At 45.2% G+C, this 20,191-nt stretch overlaps 1 protein-coding gene across 1 annotated transcript in view; it reads left to right on the forward strand.

The window, feature by feature from the left end:
• The window catches only part of WWOX (WW domain containing oxidoreductase), a 951,312-nt gene that overhangs the window by 241,096 nt on the left and 690,025 nt on the right, over window positions 1-20,191 (forward strand). The window contains exon 6 of the mRNA XM_077754050.1: window positions 9,160-9,248. Within this exon, the coding sequence (XP_077610176.1) occupies window positions 9,160-9,248 (89 nt within the window). The remainder of the gene's footprint in view (window positions 1-9,159; window positions 9,249-20,191) is intronic.

Below are 20,191 nucleotides of genomic sequence, written 5' to 3' on the forward strand. Positions count from 1 at the left end.
TCCCCTATCCCTCAAGGCTTCACAAAAACTCCCGGGCTTTGCCTAGGATGGTTTTTGGTTTGGTTTCCTATTTTGAGATGTAGAATGTGGTCTAAGAGTATTTTTCGTGTTAAATGCACAGTGGCATATAGACCGGTGCCGTGTTTAGAGCCATAAAGGAGACTCTCAAACTTTCATTTCCCCTTGGATGCCCTGTCCGAAAGAACATTTATCAGTGCATCCTTTTAATGTCTAGGCTTGGCCAAGATTGGGTAAACGCCCCATCAGATGTACTCATGATAGTCATTTGACTGAAAGGTACCAGGGCCGCAAGGAGACCCAAGCATGCACGTACTCGTGCATTTTCCGGCAAAGATGTTGCCATTCCTTGCCACCATTAACATCACTTAAATAATACTGGAGAGATGAGTGCTCTGAAGTCCCACATAGGATATTGATGAATTATTAAACCTGTTTAGTTAGGTCTGTATTGTAGTTGAGTGAATAATGTCATGTCAATAGCATGCTCAGCGCCAGTGTCTCTTGCTGTTGTAAATGTGACAACTCCTATTTGAGGTTTCAGAACAGAAAATCAGGACTGAGGGTATGTAAAGTGGAAGGGTAAGAGACATCAGCATAATGAAATTAAGGCCCATTGGATTAGAATTTGCAGGATGCCGTTAGCAATAAGCTCTGAATGTAGATTATTGCCTTGGTTACCTATTCTCCTTCAGCAATAGGCTTCTTTATAAATTCTAAGTGCATAAAACAAATGTGATATAAAATAGACACAAATAAGAATCTATAGATGATGTTAATTTCTTTATAGCTGCTTGGTGTTCTGTGTTGAAGAACATGACGACAGAGGTGCAGCACAGGGTGGTTTCTAACAAAGTCGTGAGCTTCCGAACTGGCCGCATCTCAGCTGAAGACCTGGGTCTGCGTCTTACTGGCTGTGCCGCTTTAAACTTTTATCAGCCTCTGTTTTCCGGTCTGTAAAGTGGGGGAAATGATATACACTCCAAAGATTCTTCACCTTACTAATAAATGAAAAAGAAACGCCAGGCCCGTTGTGGATGCTCCTTAATTTTTCGGCTTTTGTAGTCAATGAGTATATGTACATGAAAACTTTTTTTAAGGAGTCACAGAAGTGAGCTCTTCTATAAGTGTAAGAGATGGGTAATAGGTGCACACCTATCAAATCCACACGAATTGGCACCTTCAGGTTCGGGCACGCAATAGCTGATTGCCCTTAAACAGTAAATGTCGTATCTGCCATTGTGGGTGACAAGTCCCCGCTGCTGGAGAACTTCCTCTGGGCACGCCGGAGGGTGGGCTCCCTGAGCCTGCTCAGCACATCTGGGTTTCTCCATCCTTCCCCTGCCATCAGCTGTACTATGCACTCTTCTTGACCACCGCAGAGGTGGTGCGGTCAGCTACACAGTGAGGAGCTGACTCACTGCTGCTGCCTGTGATTGTGTCAGAGGTGTGTGCAGTCAAGCTGAGTGTAGGAAGCAAGGGTGGTGTACGAGGTGAGAGCATTCTGAAGTATAATTAGTTGATTTTACCGAGCATGCCCCGTAATGCCCAGCGGATCTTGGTTCCCGTGCCACATACTCTGGGTTCATTACAGGGAGAGATTTGACAGTGGGGTAAACACATTGCTATCCTCCCAGCTAATTCATAGGCAAATTATAATTGATGATGATTTAAACATTTTTTATGTTTATTTATTTACTGTGAGAGAGAGAGAAAGAGAGAGAGCACAGGGGGGAGAGGGGAGGAGAGAAGGAGCCCAAGCAGGCTCTGCACCATCAGCACAGAATCTGATGCGGGGCTTGAACTCGCAAATGGTGAGATCATGACCTGAGCTGAGGTCAAGAGTCAGACGCTTAACCGACTGAGCCACCCAGGTGCCCCAAAGGATGACTTTTAAGTAAAAGTTTGTTGTTTAAGTCTGCCTGGCCCCTTAAATTATGTATATACATTTTTCTAAAGGCCTGTTGCCACAAGATATTATTGCCTTTTCTGTTTTTCCATTGGTGGTAAGTAAATTATGAGTGAAATCACTCCTCTTACATGTTGGGATGATGGGGGGAAGAAGAAAAGAAGTCAAGGAGGTCGAGTCCGTGGAATACACATTTACTTTGAGAGGCAGAGTTTGTGAATGAGTGAATGGATCCTTGCTTATGAATGTTGTCGCTGTTACTGTTGACCGATAGGAAGACAGCAGTGCTGCTCTTTTATGAGGCGCTTACAGATTTGGTGGTTATCCTGGCATTGGCTTGGATTTGAGGGCCTCTGGGGGGTAACAGGGTTGAGGGGGTCAGGACAGGTGGGTTGTGCGGGCATTTTGGAGTATAGAAGAGTGATTAAAGTCATGGCTTGGTGTGAAACTGGCTCTGTCACTGTCATCTGGGTGAGGTTGTTCAAGAGCTTTCTGAACTTCAGTTTCTATGTCTGTGAAATGGTGGTGGGTGAAAACTGTACCCATCGGGTTGGGGATAGGTAGGGATGGGGGTGATGTGGGTCAAGGACTCATATGGCCAGCATTCTGAGATCACTCTTGTTGGCCAGTTATGTCCCCTTCAGTCCTTTCAGTGAAGAATGAAGCAATTTGGTGCCGATGATGGTGATGATAGTGATGATGATGGTGATGGTGATGATGATGGTGATGATGGTGGTTGTGATGGTGGTCGTGATGGTGGTCATGATGGTGATGGTCGTGATGATGGTGGTGGTGATGGTGGCAGTGATGGTGGTAGTGATGGAGATGATGGTTGTAGTGATGGTGATATTGATGGTGTCTGATGATGATCATGATGATAGTAGTGATCATGGTGACCATGGAATGGTGATAACGGTAAAACGGTAAAAACGACAACAAAAACAATCACAATAAGGGCATTTCTTGGTAACAATTATAGAATACTTGTCAAGTAATCAGGCACTATTCCACGTGCTTTACATATATAACCTCATTTTCTGATAAGGTAGGTGATATCACGATTTCCATTTTTCTAGAAGGGAAAGCTGAATGCATAAATAGGAGTTATAACTTGCCCATCTGGTCAGTGGTAGACCTGGAATTCAGACCCAGGCAGTAAAGTCCATGGCCTTCATCTGCAACTTTTAGCTTCACACCAATCATTGAATTTGGAAACTGGGTTACCATGGCTTCCAGGAGATTCAGTGCCACCCCCCCCATTCCTCCTGCTTTGGGGTCCTGTAGGATCCCCCATTGCAGAATTGCTATTCAAACTTTCTCAGAGCTACTTACATTAATTTTATGAAGTAAAGAAGGAAGACCACAATTACTAATGTGCTTTATTATTTTTTTAAGTTTATTTATTTTGAGAGAGAGAGAGAGAGAGAGAGAGAGAGCACGCACACAAGCATGAGAGAGAGAGAGAGAGAGAGAGAGACAGAGAGAGAGCACACGCACACAAGCATGAGCAGGGGAAGGGCAGAAAGAGAAGGGGAAGAGAGAATCCCAACCAGGCTCCGCACTGTCAGCACAGAGCCCAATGCAGGGCTTGAACTCATGAACTGTGAGATCATGACCTGAGCTGAAATCAAGAGTTGGACGCTTAACTGACTGAGCCACCCAGACACCCCTAATATACTTTATTATTGAAAAGCAGTGGGTACCACGTTTTAGCAGTGGCCCTCCAAATAACAGTTACAGTAGTTACTGTGTATGTGCCCCAGGTCTTATATACAGCGTTTCTCACCTTTACTCTAATCACGCAAGGCAAATACCTATTTTCAAACAAGGCGATGGAGGTTGAGAGCATTCAAGTAGCAGCCCTGAAGTTATGCTGCCAGCACTGTGATCATGCCGGGCTGTGGCCCCAGATCAGCCTGCCTCTGCCGCCTCTGCTGTGGATGACGTCTCCCCACTTCTCCATTTAAATACCGCACGATCCCCATATGGTGCCTTTGGTTTCAGGCAGTATCACATCTGAGTCACACTTGGCTAATTTATAGTCATAAAACGATATGAGAGATCACTCTTGCATAACAACAGCACATAGTCCCTTTAGCTCGGCATTCACCAACTCTCGAATCACTCAGACACACTGTGCAACTCAAATAAGAATAGACCGAGGGGATTTGGCCTATTGAGGGTGTCAGTGCACTGTGCCACTAGCAAATGTCCTTGGGTCGCAGTGAAATGGCGGAAGAGCGTGTGGGTTGCTTAATTACTATGTCTTTCTGGCTGAGCCCAGGGTGTCAGGAGCAGGTGGGCTTCTTAGCTACTTAGAAGTTGCCTGATGCTTCAAGTGTGGATGCCACCTGTGCAGTTCTGTTTGTAAAATGATGGGTACCAGCATCTGTATACATAATTTAAAATAAATTTACATTCTCATTCTGTCTGAGATGAGAAGATTGTGTACTGGTGTGATTAGAGAGAAGAGTAAGGACTTGGGGAAGGGTTGAGAGGCATTTTATAGCATTTTAAGATTCAGAGCTCTTAATATGAAGTTCTTCCTGTTAAAAAAAGCTGGGGGGGGGTGAATGGATGGACAGGTGGATGGATAGATGGATGGATCTATCTATCTACTTGGGAGGGAAGAAGAGAGGGACATATAGAAGACTAACAGTTCATTTTAGAGTTGGTAGAATTATAGAATGTTTTTTTGTTTGGTCATATCCATCTGTCTTTTCAAAATTTTTTCCTGTAATAAATGAAAGTAGGAAGTGAGAAGTGGAAAGTGAAATAGCCCTGGAGAGGGCAAAGTCATGGGATGTGTGTTAGTTATTACCGGTTTTTGTTACATATTTCCATTTCTTCCATATATGTATTTCTGTTATGTGTTCTTGGGCACATGGAAGGTTGCACCTTCGGAAGCTAAGTGTAGCCACATGACTTGCTCTACCAATGAAATATGAGCAGAAGCGACATCTCTACTGCTGGGAAGAGGCCTCTAAGATCCAGTCTACCACCAGTTTGTCCCATTCTCTTCCTCATGCTGTAGAAGCTAACGATGTTGCAGAGGGTGGAGGTCCCGTCTGCTTGGGCCCCTGGCCAACCATGAAGAACAGGTCCCATTGACCTGGGGTGGGCATGAAGTATGGGCGAGTGGTAATCCTTGGCTGTTTGAAGACATGGAGGCTCAGGAGCTGTTCGCTAAGGATAGTGAAGTGTATCTTAGTTGATACGGAGCCACTTGTGTGAACCATCCCAAGGGACCTGGGCTATTATCTCACTGGCTATTCCAAGCTACAGAGGGGTTTTAAGCTGGGGCTTTGTATATGTGCATGTTTTGCCGATCCAAAGAGCAGACCCCAGCCAAATAAGGCCTCAGTTTTTTATGTCCTAGATGGCATATGCTAATTTAACACCTCTTAATAAAAAGACCCACTGGTCCCTTTGTGGTGGTGGCACAGTTTGGTATCTTGAATGTGGTGGTGGTTAGATGAATCTGTACATAGAAGAAAATGTCATAGGATTATTCACAAAGATATTCCCAACGAAAGAAAGTGAGTGCATCCCCAAACTGGTGAAATCCTGGTGACATCTGTGCTCTCATGAACCGTGTTGTGCCAGTGTTGGTTTTCTGGTAGTGCCCATGTACTATGTGCGTGGGTGAGACGTCCCCATTGGAAGTGCTGGGAGATGGCTACATGGGTGCTCTTGGTGCTGTTTTTGCACTTGTGAGTCTGTAACTAGTTCCAAATCAAAGTTAACGACAACAACAACAACAACAGAAAGTTCATGAGTTAAACCAAGAAAGCGAACTACTGTCAGTCCCAGATTCACGGCCAGACTTGGCAGAAAAGTTCGCCTTGGTGGACAGACCTCATGTCTGCACCCAGCAATCAGCAGTTTATGCTTCAGAAATGGGTTCTCTTTGCGGTGTGTCCACCACTGCCTTCCCAGATATAGCACGTCCCAGGGTAAACATGACTATAACGTTGCTAGGTTTGTTAGAGAATCAGAAGAGCAACACCCCCCCCCCAAACATGTACACAAACACATCTACACACCCTAATTCTAAAAGATGTATTTCCTCTTCCCTGAACTTACAGGATTGCCTGCAGTTTCTCTGCCTTGCTCACGGTCAGTAGCAGAAACAGGAAAACAGGAAACCTGATGCCAGGGACAGGAGAACTACCTGAGTAATAGTGTGTGAACTTGAATCACTGTCCCCAGGAGCCTAGTAACCCACAGCTTGTGGATTAGTCTGTTGAACTACTCGATGGCTTGTGACCCCTTGTTCCCTCTAGGTGTGTATGTTCTGATTTTGTTCTTATTGGTAATGGTAGGTCTGTACTTTATTTTAGAGTGGTGGGGGGCAAAAGACAACTCACCAATTGTAAGTTACACACACGGAAGGGTATACTGGCCCACTCGGCTGAGCCATCATTTTTGTTGGGATTTTGCTTTGGGGCCACCATCTGGGAATGTTTCCCCTGTTTTATGGAGGAAATACTTATATGCATTTTTATGATATGTCACCTGCACATCCATTGGGGTGTCCCTCAGGGGCTTGGCTGGGAAGAACAGTGTCCTCACCACCACTTCCCCAAAAGACTGAATATCTACCTTTCCTCTTGTGACACATCCAAAGTTCTCTAAGATTCTGAGTGTGGTGATGAGTGTCACGTTCTAAGTGAAGTGAGGCTGGGGCCAGAGGGGCTAGGATGAGGCCAAAGGCCACTTTATTTGCTAACTGCTGACAGTCAAGCATCTTGCAGCATAAGACTCTATGGGGAATTAAAGTTAGCCATTGACAGGCTCAGTACTGCCAAGAGATTTCAGTCATCAGATACACCAGCTGGGCAGACAGAAAGTCACTGGGGTTTTTCTCCTGGCCTGGAGGCCAAGATGCCCATAGGGTACAGCCTCACTCATGTGCGCTCATTTCTGCTGCTGGCAGTTTCCCTCTCTAGAGAATGAGGGGTGTGGCCTCAAGTCACTGTGGGTCCCCTAGTCCATAGATTATAATTCTGTAATCTTAGGTATTTTTTTGTTTATGTTTATGGCACGAGTGGGGGAAGGGCAGAGAGAGAGGCAGACAGAGGATCCAAAGCGGGCTCCGAACTGATAGCACAGAGCCCAAAGTGGGGCTTGAACTCATGAAATGCAAAATCATGACCCAAGCTGAAGTCGGATGCCCAACCGACTGAGCCACGCAGGCGCCCCAGTGATCTTAGGAGACTCTTAACAGCATCCACACACTGGCACCTTCCCCTCTTCCTGGATCAGGTCAGATGCTTTTCCTCCTCCTTCCCAAATTGGCATGTTTGTACCTGTGCCACTGTTGTCCCAGGAGCTTACATCTACGTTGGCCAACTTGCCTTCACTGCCTATGTGCTTTTGGGTTTGGGGATGTCATTTAATCACCTTACACCCCTTTCCCTAAAACTGGACTCTGAGTAGATGTGGCCTGGATCCTCTAGGATCTAACAGCGAGCTGGTCCTACCTGGCCTTTGTGAATACCATTTCACCCACCATGCTGCGCTGGAGCGCACAGTCCGCCATGTGTAACAGACTTACGTCAGGAAAGGAATTCGGCACAGCAGACATCTTCTCACCTTCTCATTAAGTTTATTAAATCCCTTCTGTCTTCCAGGCTGGCTGTTAGGTGCTTTATATGTCTTCTCACAAGTCTTTGAGAAGATAGTTATTGTTTACCTTTTACAAACAAGGAACCTGAGGCTTAGGAATATTAAATGGCCCAGAGTCAGTTGACCTCCCGGCTTCCCATGCCTGATGTTTATTGTTCAAGACTTGGGACTTGGGTTACAACCCAGGACTTAGGAGCAAAGATCAATGGCTGCAGATACACTAAGCACCTCAACCCAGATTGTGTCTCTCCCTGAATAAGACTGTTGAGGTGGAGGATGTTATCTGCAGTACCGTTTGTGTTCCCTTCGTAGCATCGGAGGTATCATGTCATGCTCCTTGGTCTACCATCATGGTCTAGACAAGAACTTCCAGGCTCACCGTTTGGTTTCTGGGACTTTCCTTACCTGAACAGGCAGGTGGCCCCGGCATTCTTGGCTGTACGTTCTTTGGAGGAGATAGGTTTAAGAAGTGATAGTATTTAGGGGCCCCTGGGTGGCACAGTCAAACATCTGACTCTTGGTTGCCTCACAGTTTGCGAGTTCGAGCCCTATGTCAGGATCTCTGTGAGAGTGTGGAGACTGCTTGGGATGCTCTCTCTTTCCCTGTCTCTTGCTCTCTCTCAAAAATAAACAAACAAACTTAAAAAAAAAGAAGTGATAGCATTTAATCTCATACCCTGCAGCCCAGCCAGACCCAAAAGTGGGGAGTGCCCCATCAATACCTGGGAAGTGTGAGAGGCGACCCTGATCTTCCAGAAATGTATTAGGACACTCTTCAGTGGACCATGATTGCCTCAAATCCTGATGCTCCAGGCCTTCTAGTCCCTGTCAAGGAGGAAAGGAGGGCTTTGGTGTCAGACTGACTGGGGTGAACCCTTGGCTCAGCCCTTCTTAGCTCTGTGATCTCTTATAAGGGGCCACATGTAAAACAGGGAAAGTGTAACCCATTTGGTTGTTATGGGGTTGAAATGAGATGGTGCAAATAAATGCCGGTCCACAGTCAGCCCTGAGTAGACGGTGGCCATTCTTATTCTCTGTGTGCGTCCCACCTACCTATAGTTTTTGGATTGCCAAACCAGAGGTCTCTTTGGGACCTAGGTCACTCAGGGTTCATTGGAATAAAAGAGTTTCGCCTGCTTTTGTATTTTCTATAAATGAATCGTCTTTAATTTTTGATTCAGCCTCGATGGAATCATTCCAGAACCCTGATGGCAACTTTTGAGATTAAAATGTCATCTACTGAATTCTTGCACGAGCCAGACTTTGTCCTGGCGTTCCCCTGGTTTTATAGGTTTTTTTTTTTTAGGACACAGATTGAGAAGAAACGTGAGCCTGAAGACCCTTTGGAGCCTCTTCTGTGCGCTGAGTGAAACAGCATAACCCCCAGCCTGTGTTTTTAGCAGATTCCCAGCCTCACATCCTCCCAAACTTGGCAGTAAAAGCCCTGTTCTTCCATTCATTCCGATGATTTATATTCTCTCTGGGCGTCTAATATTAAACAGGGGAATTCCGACATGTTCCATAACACATTTACTGTAACTTGATACCATGAACTAAACTTGCTGTTATTTATCATTTCTTTTTATTTTCTCTCATTCCAGCACAAAGCCAAGGTAGAAGCAATGACCCTGGACCTTGCTCTGCTCCGTAGCGTGCAGCATTTTGCTCAAGCGTTCAAGGCCAAGCATGCGTGAGTGTTTCAGTGGAGGGTTATAGATCATAATATCTTGCTATTGTAATGTCTTTATCAGATGAACACAATTGGGAGAAGGCAAGCACAAGGCTGTTGTGTTGTGTTGGCATCCAGACAGCAGGCTCATTTATATTGGCCCCATTAGGGTGGCCCATATTTTCTTGACTTCCTGAGTCACCCTCATTATGAGATGTGCCTTCAATTTAATAACAGCTCCCCCCAATAAAAATGGAAAGACACTATTGAAGCACTAGTAAAAGTGGCTAATAAAAGCCAGCCGATTGTAGGATGCATCCTGATTACAGACATGTTGGCAGTGCGCTCAGAATCGAGGAAAAGTGCGTTTTAATTGCATCCGGGAGCGAGTAGCCTCAGTTATCCAGTACTGAAAGGGGGGTCGAGTGTCAACAGCGTGAGAAGGTTCCACCTTCTCCGTGTCTGCAGTGATCGTATGTGGCACATTAGCGTGGCTCCTACACGTGGACTCATGTTGCGAGAAACTTACTCTTTCCTTCGCTTCTTGTTTATAGTCTTTCAAAATGCCCAAAGGACGAAGCCGTAGCTCAGGACTGGCAGGCATTCAGGCCACCCCATGCCAGCCTCACTTTCTCACAGAGGGACAGCAGACCTCAGGCCCAGAGCTGGTGAAAGCAGTGGAGGCTTGCTCCATTTTAATGACAAGATTTCATTCCCAAGCATTTATTTTTATGGTTCCTTCACCATGGAGGGCTGGCATTACTGGCTTCTCATTTAACACGGTGGTTTAAATTTCATTAAAAAAAAAAACCAAAAACTGCATTTAATTTTTTTTTCCAGTGCATTGATTTGGACACGAGGATTAAGTTAATGACAGTATACGTGGTGCCAAGGATAAGATCATTCCAGTAGCCGCCCCAGAATGACCAAGTTTGGAGAATGCTGATAAATGACCAGTTGTCTTTTGGATAGGCTCTGTGGGGAAGCGATGGCTTTAGAGTTCTCCAAGTAGATGAGGGATGTAGGCGGAGGCACTTAAAGCAGATATTCAGAAGGTACTGGCCTGTGACCAGCCCCTGTTGAATCTGCCTCAGTGTCTCGCTCTGCTCTTTCACACTGCCAGGAAGTCTGTTCTCTAAAGCCCTTTCGGGAGCTAGCAAGTGTTCTCAGTCCTTGAGGTTGACCCACAAAGTCACAGTTGCTGGTGGAGTGCAGGCCCAGTGCTCACAGAATGGCTGGGTAGCGTCGCCACTGAGCCCACAGACCTGGGTGACCTGCGGTGCGTGTCCTGTGCCGTGTTTGGCGGTTGGTGTCTGCTGGCCCTTGCTGGCCCTCCCGGAGGACCTCAGGTCAGCGTACCGCGGTATCTTTTAAGACATTCTCTTGTGTAGACATTCTCTGTTCATTTATCCACCTGCTCGTTCACTTAACACACATTTAGTGAGTGCCTCCAATGCCCGGGCCCTGCTTCTGGGCTCTGGGAAGGGAGCGGTGGCCCCTGGGAGCCTACTTCACCTCCGACAAGTCATAAACTCAGGTGCCAGCAAGCAGTTTCATTGCTCAATGGCTGACTCCTCAGCCCGTTACTTTTGTGGTGGTTTGGAAGGACAGTAGTACTCATAGCAGCGACAGTGGGCAGCAGTGCTCATTTATCCCACAAGAGCGGGACTGGACTGGGAAGGCTGGTGGCCGAGGGCACGCGCCTGGGAGGCAGGAGGGACCCCGGGCCTCCCACTCACCCACCGCGCGGGGAGCGGCTCTCACAGGTCACCTGGCAGGTCGGGATCAGCCGTGGGACTTGGGGCCAGTTCCGCCTGTCAGGCCATCCCTGACTGGGAGCGGCTGTGGCTGAGGCTTGCGCAGACTGCCTTCCCAGGCCTCCTCTTGGATGCGAGCAGCTTGCCAGCTGTTACCTAATAGGAGCGCCTTCCAAGTCGTACCAGGACCATCAGTTAAAGTCATTCAGACGTCGTCAGATTCACCTGCCTTTTGTAATCCCCCACCTCAGACGCACCCATTTTGCCCTCATCCCAGATTTTAGCAAATGGCTGGAGTTTTGTCCTTCTAGGTTCAGAAAGGAAGGTGATTTTCCTTTTTAGCACAACCCCGTACCGCAAACCTCTTTGTATACGTCTCTTGAGATGCGATCTTTTATTCGGCTTAGAGAAATATTGTGGTGGTGAAAATATGCATAGAAACGTGCACGGTTTTACTCTTGAAACACTGCCAGGGCGAAATCTCCTCTGGATAGGCAGATGACAGCGTGGTACTCCCAGGGCCTTGGATTCTGAGCACTGTCAGAAGTGAATTTAAGTACTGGTGACGGCGCTGCCAAAAAACACGTGTAGCTTCCTTCTTCTCATCAGCGCCCATCTTCAGACATTAGAATTTCCTCGTGTGTGAAACATAATGACAAGTGAAAGAAAGGCTGCGAGTTCAGAACCAGTCTCCTCTCGAGCCATTGGATGGAGGGGATGAAAAACCCTCCCACCACAATTCCACGCGGACACCCCCCCATTTACCGTAATATTTTCGAGCACATGAGCACGCCATCTGCATGGTCGGGCTCCTTGCTCCTGTGCGTATTCCCCCCAGACCCCGCTCTAGCTCATGTGTGCCTCCCACCCTGGGAGAGGCAGCGTGTTGTATGACCCAACACAGAGAAAGCTAGAAACAGATGCTCAGCACAGACCCTGGTGAAAGTTGTGGTCCGTCGCCCTGCCGAGCCACCCTCAGTCGGCCTTCTACCAGGAGATGTGGATGCAACCTACTCTGGGAGATCGGCTTTTCTGGGGGCGGGGGGAGATGGTGGGTGGGAGGCTCTTTTAGAATGAGCACTGCTAATGATTATACAAAATAATATTGCTAGCCAGCTTGCTGATTTTCTGTGCAAGGCAAGGTGCTAAGCACTTATACGTGTATTTACTGTTTACAACAACCCTAGGCGTTAGTCATTTTCATCTCTGGTTTATGAATGGAAAGGCTCCAGCCTTTCACAGAGAGGCTGGATCACTTTTCCAGCTACAGCCAGTGGTGGGTCAGCAGTGTGAGCCCAAGTGTGTCTGAATCCAAAACCACTCTCCCTCTTGCTGCCTCGCTCAGCCCCACGTTTCAGTACGGATTCAGTACTGAGATGTATCTCAGTAAGAAGTTGCTCCAAAAGCAAGCAGGTTAAAACCATTAAAACCAGGAAACGTTTTTATTCTCTCTCTTTCTTAAAAAATTTTTTTTTAAATGTTTTACTTAGTTTTGAGAGCGCGCGCGCGCGAGATGGCATATGAGCGGGGGAGGGGCAGAGAGAGAGGGAGACACAGAAGCCAAAGCAGGCTCCAGGCTCTGAGCTGTCAGCACACAGCCCGACGTGGGGCTCGAATCTGGTGAACCAAGAGATCATGACCTGAGCTGAAGCCAGACACGTAACTGAATGAGCCCCCAGGGGTTCCTATTCTCTCTCTTTTGGTTTGTTTAGATCAGTTGTTCAAGCTTTATATAGGATTCCTGTCAAACAGTTTTGTTTTTAGTTAAATGCAACTTACTTGGTTAAGGGACAGGGTTGTCCTCTAGAGTTTTCTGTGTTCTCTACTTCAGTAACTACATCCCGGTGGTGCCATTTAACATGTTCTTTTGTTCTTTTGTCTCCTTAGTTCATTGTGAAGTGTGGGTCACTGTAGAGGCTTGGTCCGGTGCCTGCTTAATTCTGGGGCAGGACTGCTGCACGGGGAAGCTGTGGTCTGCCACGCAGAGGATGGACATGGCTGCTGGCCAGCGCCAGCGCTCCTGGGCCCAGCACGCCCTGACCACTCCGTTCCTCTGCTCACCTGCACTTGCATTCATTTGTTCTGTTACTCGTCACTCACTCTTCTTTCTGGGTGGTCAGGCCCAGAATCCTCCGCCTGCTTCCACACAGTTCTCCCCAGAGTTCGTGGTGGTGTTGGTCGGCCAGCGTGTCTCAGGTCCAATTATGTTGGGCATTACTGGAAAGTTCCAAGCCAAAGCCTGTGGTATGTCCCAAACAGACTAAATTTTGAAGGAAATTTCGTTTAAACTGCAATCCTGGAAAGCAGCCCGGCCCCAAGGTAGGTGCCTGGCCCCCGGAGGAATCCATCAGGGTACCAAGAGCTGAGTACCGATTGTGTGGACCCAATATTGGCATTTTTTTGGAACGGGCTCTGTGACAATAGTTAGTTGTTTGTGGTGCTTGGACACATTTTCATTCCTAGTTTCTAGCTGCTTGGCTTACTGAAAAGTACATATTTTGAACAGGGCCTGGAACAGTTCAACAGCTGCCAGAACTCGGAGCTCCATAGATACTTTTTTTTTTTTTTTCAGAAGTTATTATAACGTTTGAGTCCCAGATATTTCTGAACTAATGGACACCTGGATTCTAATCCTGAAGTTTTAAAAATTGGTAATGGCACATAATCTAGGAAATTCTTGGCTTGGATCCCAGGTACCCATCAGCTCTTACAGTATTGACCAGGGGTTTTGATTTGTTCTGGAAATTAATTGAAATCGATAGTTAGTTCATATTAAAATAATATATACAGTTCTGAAGGTTTCTAGAACTGTTTTTTTGATCATGGCTTTCTACTTTTCCTCCTCAACTTTCTGTCTCCAGTATAATTTAAGGAAATTAGACTTTGTTTCATTTAGAAAGTAATACAGAATAGTGATGTTTTAAAAAGAATGCTAAGAGAACAATTTTCTATTCTTTATTTTTCAAACATTGGAGGGGGACAGTCTTTAACAAAGTTGTTTATTTTTACTTTTTACTAAATTACTTTAGAACTTGAATCTACTAATCCCAGATATAATATTCTTGGATTCTTATTCCAAATTTTGCCGTCTCAGATCCTTCTATGGAAATGGGTGGGCCATAAATTATAAATAAATTCTACATTTTGAGGGATAAATTACCCTGAGGACCGATGTGTAAATTACAGCTTAATCTTTCTTTTTCTCCTCAGCTCAATTTTAAGAATAATGTTTTAGCCAACATCTCTGCATTACCCTTTGCTCAACATGAGAAATCCATTTCTGGTTTGCCTAACAGGATCGTACTGCTCTGCTCTTTTTCACAGTATGAAATCTAAAAGAAAAGAAAAAGGGAAAGGCAGAGTTTAGCTATAATGAACTCTCTAAATCTAGATCTTAATTATGACTTTTTAAGGAAAATTTAAAAAGGCTACAAGTTAATTTTTTCCCATCCCATACATTTTCCATCTTAGGGTATTGAAAAATTATATGGTGAAGCATTTACTGTATCTAGGGATATCAGGGAAGAGCGAGTCCCTCGTAAGGAAATTCTTTGCCTTCTGAAATTTAATTCTTTAGGCATCTTTTTATATAATTCTTTAAAAATTTCAAAAGCATTTTATATACTATTATTTCTTATTAAACTGGGCGGCTCAGTCAGTTTGAGCGTCCCACTTCGGCTCAGGTCATGATCTCACGGTTCGTGGGTTTGAGCCCTGTGCCGGGCTCTGTGCTGACAGCTAGCTCAGAGCCTGGAGCCTGCTTCAGATTCTGTGTCTCTCCCCCTCACTCTGCCCCTCCCCGGCGTGGGCTCGCCTTCTCTCTTTCTCTCTCTCTCTCTCAAAAATAAACAAACATTAAAGAAAATTTAAATGAAAATACTAGCTCAAAGTAGTATAGTGTAGTGCAAGGGTCAGCAAGCTCTTTCGTAAAGGGCCAGAGATTAAACATTTTAGACTTTTCAGGCTGTAAGATCTCTGTTGCAGTTACCCAGCTCTGCCTTTTTAGTGTGAAAGTAGCCATGGACAATATCTGAATGGGTGAGCATAACTGTGTTTCAGTAAAACTTTATTTAGAGGAATGGGCGATGGGCCAGATTTGCATAGAGGCCATAGTGTGCCAACCTCTGGTGTGTAAAGAATAGAGTTTTGTGGCTCAACAGAACTTAGATTTAAATCCCAGTTCTACTATTACTAGCTGTGTGGCCTTGGGCAAACTCTTGGAATCTGGGTCTTGCTTTCCAGATCTATGTAACATTATTACATACCTTTTTCATGGTTGTTGAGGAGGAAAGCCCTAATGTATGAAATAACCAAGCACATCTCAGTGCACTGTGACCTATGACTATTATTGATTTGTATTTGTTTCTTTTCTTGATTTTAAAATTATCTTAGAGGTTTTTAAGAATACATGCAGTATGATAAAATAGAAATAGCCGTCTGGGGCACCTGTGTGGCTCAGTCCAGTAAGCAGCTGACTTCAGCTCAGGTCACAATCTCCTGGTTCGTGAGTTCAAGCCCCACATCGGGCTTTGTGCTGACAGCTCAGAGCCTGGAGCCTGCTTCAGATTCTGAGTCTCCCTCTCTCTCTCTCTTCCCCGTCTCCTCTCATGCTCTGTCTCTCCCTCTCTCTCAAAAATAATTATTCAAAAAAATAAAACAACAACAACAAAATAAGGAATATATTTACACAGAGAAAGGGGATAAAAGCAGACTAGTAAGATGTGGTCCTGTCTGAGCCGTGGATCGTAATAGATCTTCCGCAGTCCTTAAATATTGAACCTAAGAATGAGCTTTGAGATGCCTGGCAACCAAGAGAAGGGGGAAAATGACCTTCACGTTGCCGACAAGCTGGAAGCATGACAAGATCCAAACAGAAATGATTGTCATCGTAGCAGCGCTCCGCTGAGGATCTCAGAGGAAATGGCTAGACTCTTTTCTTTGCTATTGCTACATCTGTTTCCCTTGGCTTTCAGTAGCTTTTCCAGATGACTAGTGTTGTCATAAGTGCATCCTGCTTTGAATGTACAGGTACGTTGGAAAGGTATAATGGGACATACCACAAATAATTAGCCTGCATGTTCTGTGGTACCAAAGTACTTCATCTGCCTTCTGTTCCCCTCCTTTTCTGTGTGTGTGTGTGTGTGTGTGTTTTAACTTTTCCCCTTCACATCGTTATTTATTCAGTGTTTACAGTGGTCCAGGAACTGGGCTAGACGCCAGCATTAAGTCCTTTGCCATCTTACTTCTCCCCTGCCTTATTTCTCTTGTAGAATGGTTGTGCAGCTTGAGGATTTTTTTTGATAGCTTTCCATGATGACTCTCTTCAAAAACATCCCCTTAGTGGAGAAGAATATTTATTAAATTAATTAGAGGCCACATCGCAATTAAATTTGTCAGAAAAAAAAATTCAGTGAGCCTTTGGCCATCATTAAAAGTCATCACAGCTAAGGAATACATGAAACTGTGTTCGAATTAACCACAACGATGTTTGCAAAATAAACAGTTTTGATTTCCCAACAGAATTCTCAGTTCAGCCATCACTATCATGTTTCATGGCATCAAAGTGATGTATGTTAACTGAAGACACACACAAAAAACTTCCCTTCCAGGAAGAATAAAAACCCAGCTTTGGAGGGTTGATACAATTGCTCTGTGGCTGCCTTCTCCTACACTCACCATCCCACCAATGTATACATAGCTCATGTTATGTCTGTAGCTCTAGTAAATAATGTTCATTTATTGCTAGTGTCAATAGTGAATGCTTAAGTCACTGGATGAGAGTAAAAGTCAGCAATGTTTTCCTGTAAAGAGGCAGACATATAAATATCTATTTTAATATTTTTGCTTTTGTGAGCCAAATGGTCTCTGTAGCAACCAATGTTGAGTGCATCTTGATTGCTGAGTGAGACCTTTGTAATTCACATGTAACTACTGAGAACTTATAAATGGGTGTTTCTGTGTTCCAATAAAACTTTATTCATAAAGGCAGGAAGTAGGTTGAAGTTGGGATTTGGTCAGGGAGTTGCGGCTTGCTAATTCTTGGATCAGAACCCACTGTCTCTTGTAATCAGACTCATTTTGATAGCATCTTGTCTCACTAGAAGAGAAAACATGCCATTTTTCTTAGAAAATGGATTATGGTAGCCCTGATCAAGATAAATAAGTGTATATAGCCACCATTGGTGTGCTTGGTTAATTTCAGTTCTGCAGAAAGTACTCTAATACTTAAGAGGCTTCGAGAAAAGATAAGAGTTTGAATAGAACAGCGTGCTGTGCTGAGGTTTGGAGATACGGCCATATGGGAAAGCAGGTCACCTAAGACAACTAAGTGTTGTTTAACTAGTAAGACACTGAAGTCCTAATTAGAGCTTGGAACCATATAATGATGATGATGATGATAGTAATTGCTCATATCTATCACCTGTTTATTATGTGTCAAGCACGATTAAGTACTTCTATGTCATCCCATTTTATCCTCACTAGGACTCAGGGTAGGTCAAAAATGGTAGAAGAAAAGCTGTGTCTTATGCTTCAGCCTAATGCAATGATCAGCCACATTTCATAGATCAAGATATCAAGGCTTAAAGAGATTAAGGACCTTGACTAAGGTTATACTCGTGAGTCGGTAGGTAGTGAGGCTAGAAGTTGGTCCAAAATCTGTGCTTCCTCCGAGTTTGGCTTCGACAGTCGTTTGGAAAATCAGGAAGATCTGTCTCATTTGGGAAATGCATCGTGCAGGACACACTGCCTCCAAGGGCAATTTGTCCCATTAATAGGATGGATGACAACCCCTGCCTACTGGGACAATTATTAAGGTCACTTCAAGGTTGAAGGAGATGTTCCTTCCAGCCAATTTTCTATCACCAAGAGGAAATTGTTTTGCTGAAATATGTGGAAAGGAGGTTAAATCAGCCCAATGGAAGAGAGGCTCCTCTCCTCAGCTAAGGAGCCCAGACTATTTCCCACCAAATTTGTGGAAGGGGTCTTGTCTGTGGCGTCAGGGTAAGCACAACTGGCAACTGTTTACTCTTGTTTGTGATTGTCTTTGTACATTTACTCCAAATGTCAGTGTTCATTTCCCCTTACTTCCCATTTGCCGTCATCATGATGCTAATCAGGTGGACACATAGACCAGAGGGTCATTTTGCTGTTTAAGCATCTGCACTGCCACAGTGATCACTCTCAAACACAAGCCCAGCCCTGACACTGTCCTGTGAAGGAACCTTTCGGTGATGTCTTGTCGCCTGCACTACAAAGGCGGGTCTGCTGGTGTGGCCTCCCAGGGCCTCTGGGGTCTGGCCCCTCCTCCATCTTCATTTCATGCCCTGTCTTCTCAGCCCCAGGTCTCTGTAATTTGCTTATGGAGATGCTTCGAGGTTCTGTCTCCTGGTTTTGGGTCTCTGCTCCTGACTTGAGCCCCTCCTCTCCTGCCTGTCCACCACCCGTTCCACTGAAGACTTTGTCACATCCTGTATAGAGCCTCCGTGTTCACCACTCACCTCCATACCATGGTTGAATTGATAAGTCACCTCTCAAAGTATCCACAACACATGCCATCCTCATGCCTGAATATTTTGGGGATGCTTTTTTCTCTATTGATTTTTCTTTGTGAGGCTGAGCCCCACACAGGCAGCAACCTTGGCTCAATTCGTCTTCGCCTTAGCTCTGCATCTCTGTTCCACACCTTACTAACGTGGGGACTGTAGTGAATTCCTTAATCTCTCTGATCCTCAGTTTCTTCATCAGTAGAGGTGGGAGATGATGGCAATGCCACCGCGGGTGGCTGAGAGGATTCAGTAGCATCATGTCTGTAAAACATACCTGATACCTAATAAACACTTAATAAATTTTAGCTACATCATCACTGTTGCCATTATCATCACGCTTTGCAATGATTACATACACTGCCTTGTAATAAGCTCACAGAAGTAGGTGGATGGGGTGGGTGGCTGGGAGGGAGGAAGGAAGGATAGAAACGGAAACCCACAGTTCCATTTGGTGACTGGAACTTTGTTTTCAATGTGCCGATTCTCAGCCATTCCCAGTTCGTGAACTGATACTTCCATGGGTGGTAGAGAGGATATACACTTACAGATCTAGGGAAACAAATTTTAACGTAATCATATATATGGTAGTTCTTGCAGGCAAAACCAAAAAACACCCAAAAACAAAAAACAAGACAAAACAGAACATTGCTATAAAAGCTCCCTTCTGGGAAACTATGGGCTCCCCTGGTGTGGCACAGGCCACACGGCCAAGCTGGCCTGGTGTCACGTGGCTCACACAGGGACTAGCACTTCCGGACCCTGCCACACCTATTCTTTAACCCTCGCTGAGACCACCCTCCTGGTCATCGAGGCAACAAGCCTGTGATTCTTCTCAGAGAGCTCTGGTTTCTGTAAGACTCAGGAAGAGCATTTCAGTGTCTGTGGTTGATCAGGCTACGTCCCACCTTGGCTCGTGAACCCAGCTTGGGTTTTCTCCTGCTACTACCCAGCCACCCCCATGGTCACTTCTGAATTCCGCTTTTACAGAATTGACATGTTGGGGGCTTGTGCTTCCAACCACACTGAGATCTCATTTTAATAACATGGGAACTGTCTTTTTTGCCCAGTAAATTGTTGAGAAACCAACTCTTGTCAGCCTAAAAACTCGAATATACATTTGAAATAAATCAACAGTGCTGCACCGTGGCAGCCTGCTGAAAATCCCCGTGGAAGATGATATTTTAAGTTGAACTACCTGTCACCGCACTGTGTTTTTAATATTGTGAGTCCTTTGTTTTCTTCATTTCGTGAGAATCTACCCAACGCCTTGTCATTCAGAAAAATTTAAAGGGATCCTCTCAATTAGTGGCCAAAGTTCTTATTTTGCTTTTCAAAAGCTTCTACTCCTGTTACAGTTCAGACATCAGACTCGTAATCAAAAAGGTATTTTAGCTGACATTCTGCAGTAATTGATAACCAAAAGCAGAAAGAAGGAAAGGCTCCTGGTTGTCTGAGAAGTACAAGTAATGGGAAGGTTGACAAACGAAGTGGCTTTGGGAAACTGATCTGGGCACTATGTCTCCCGCCTGAAAGGACAGAGGTGTTTCAGGTTCCCATATCAGAGCTCCGAACCCTCAAGGGACCGTCACAGTGGGTCTGAGCTCCACTGTGCTTGGAATCAGCTGGGGACCATTAAAAAACGCTGCTGCCTGGCTCTACT

This window comes from Crocuta crocuta, unplaced genomic scaffold, assembly GCF_008692635.1.
Source record: "Crocuta crocuta isolate KB4526 unplaced genomic scaffold, BGI_CrCroc_1.0 scaffold61, whole genome shotgun sequence".
Lineage (NCBI taxonomy): Eukaryota > Metazoa > Chordata > Mammalia > Carnivora > Hyaenidae > Crocuta > Crocuta crocuta.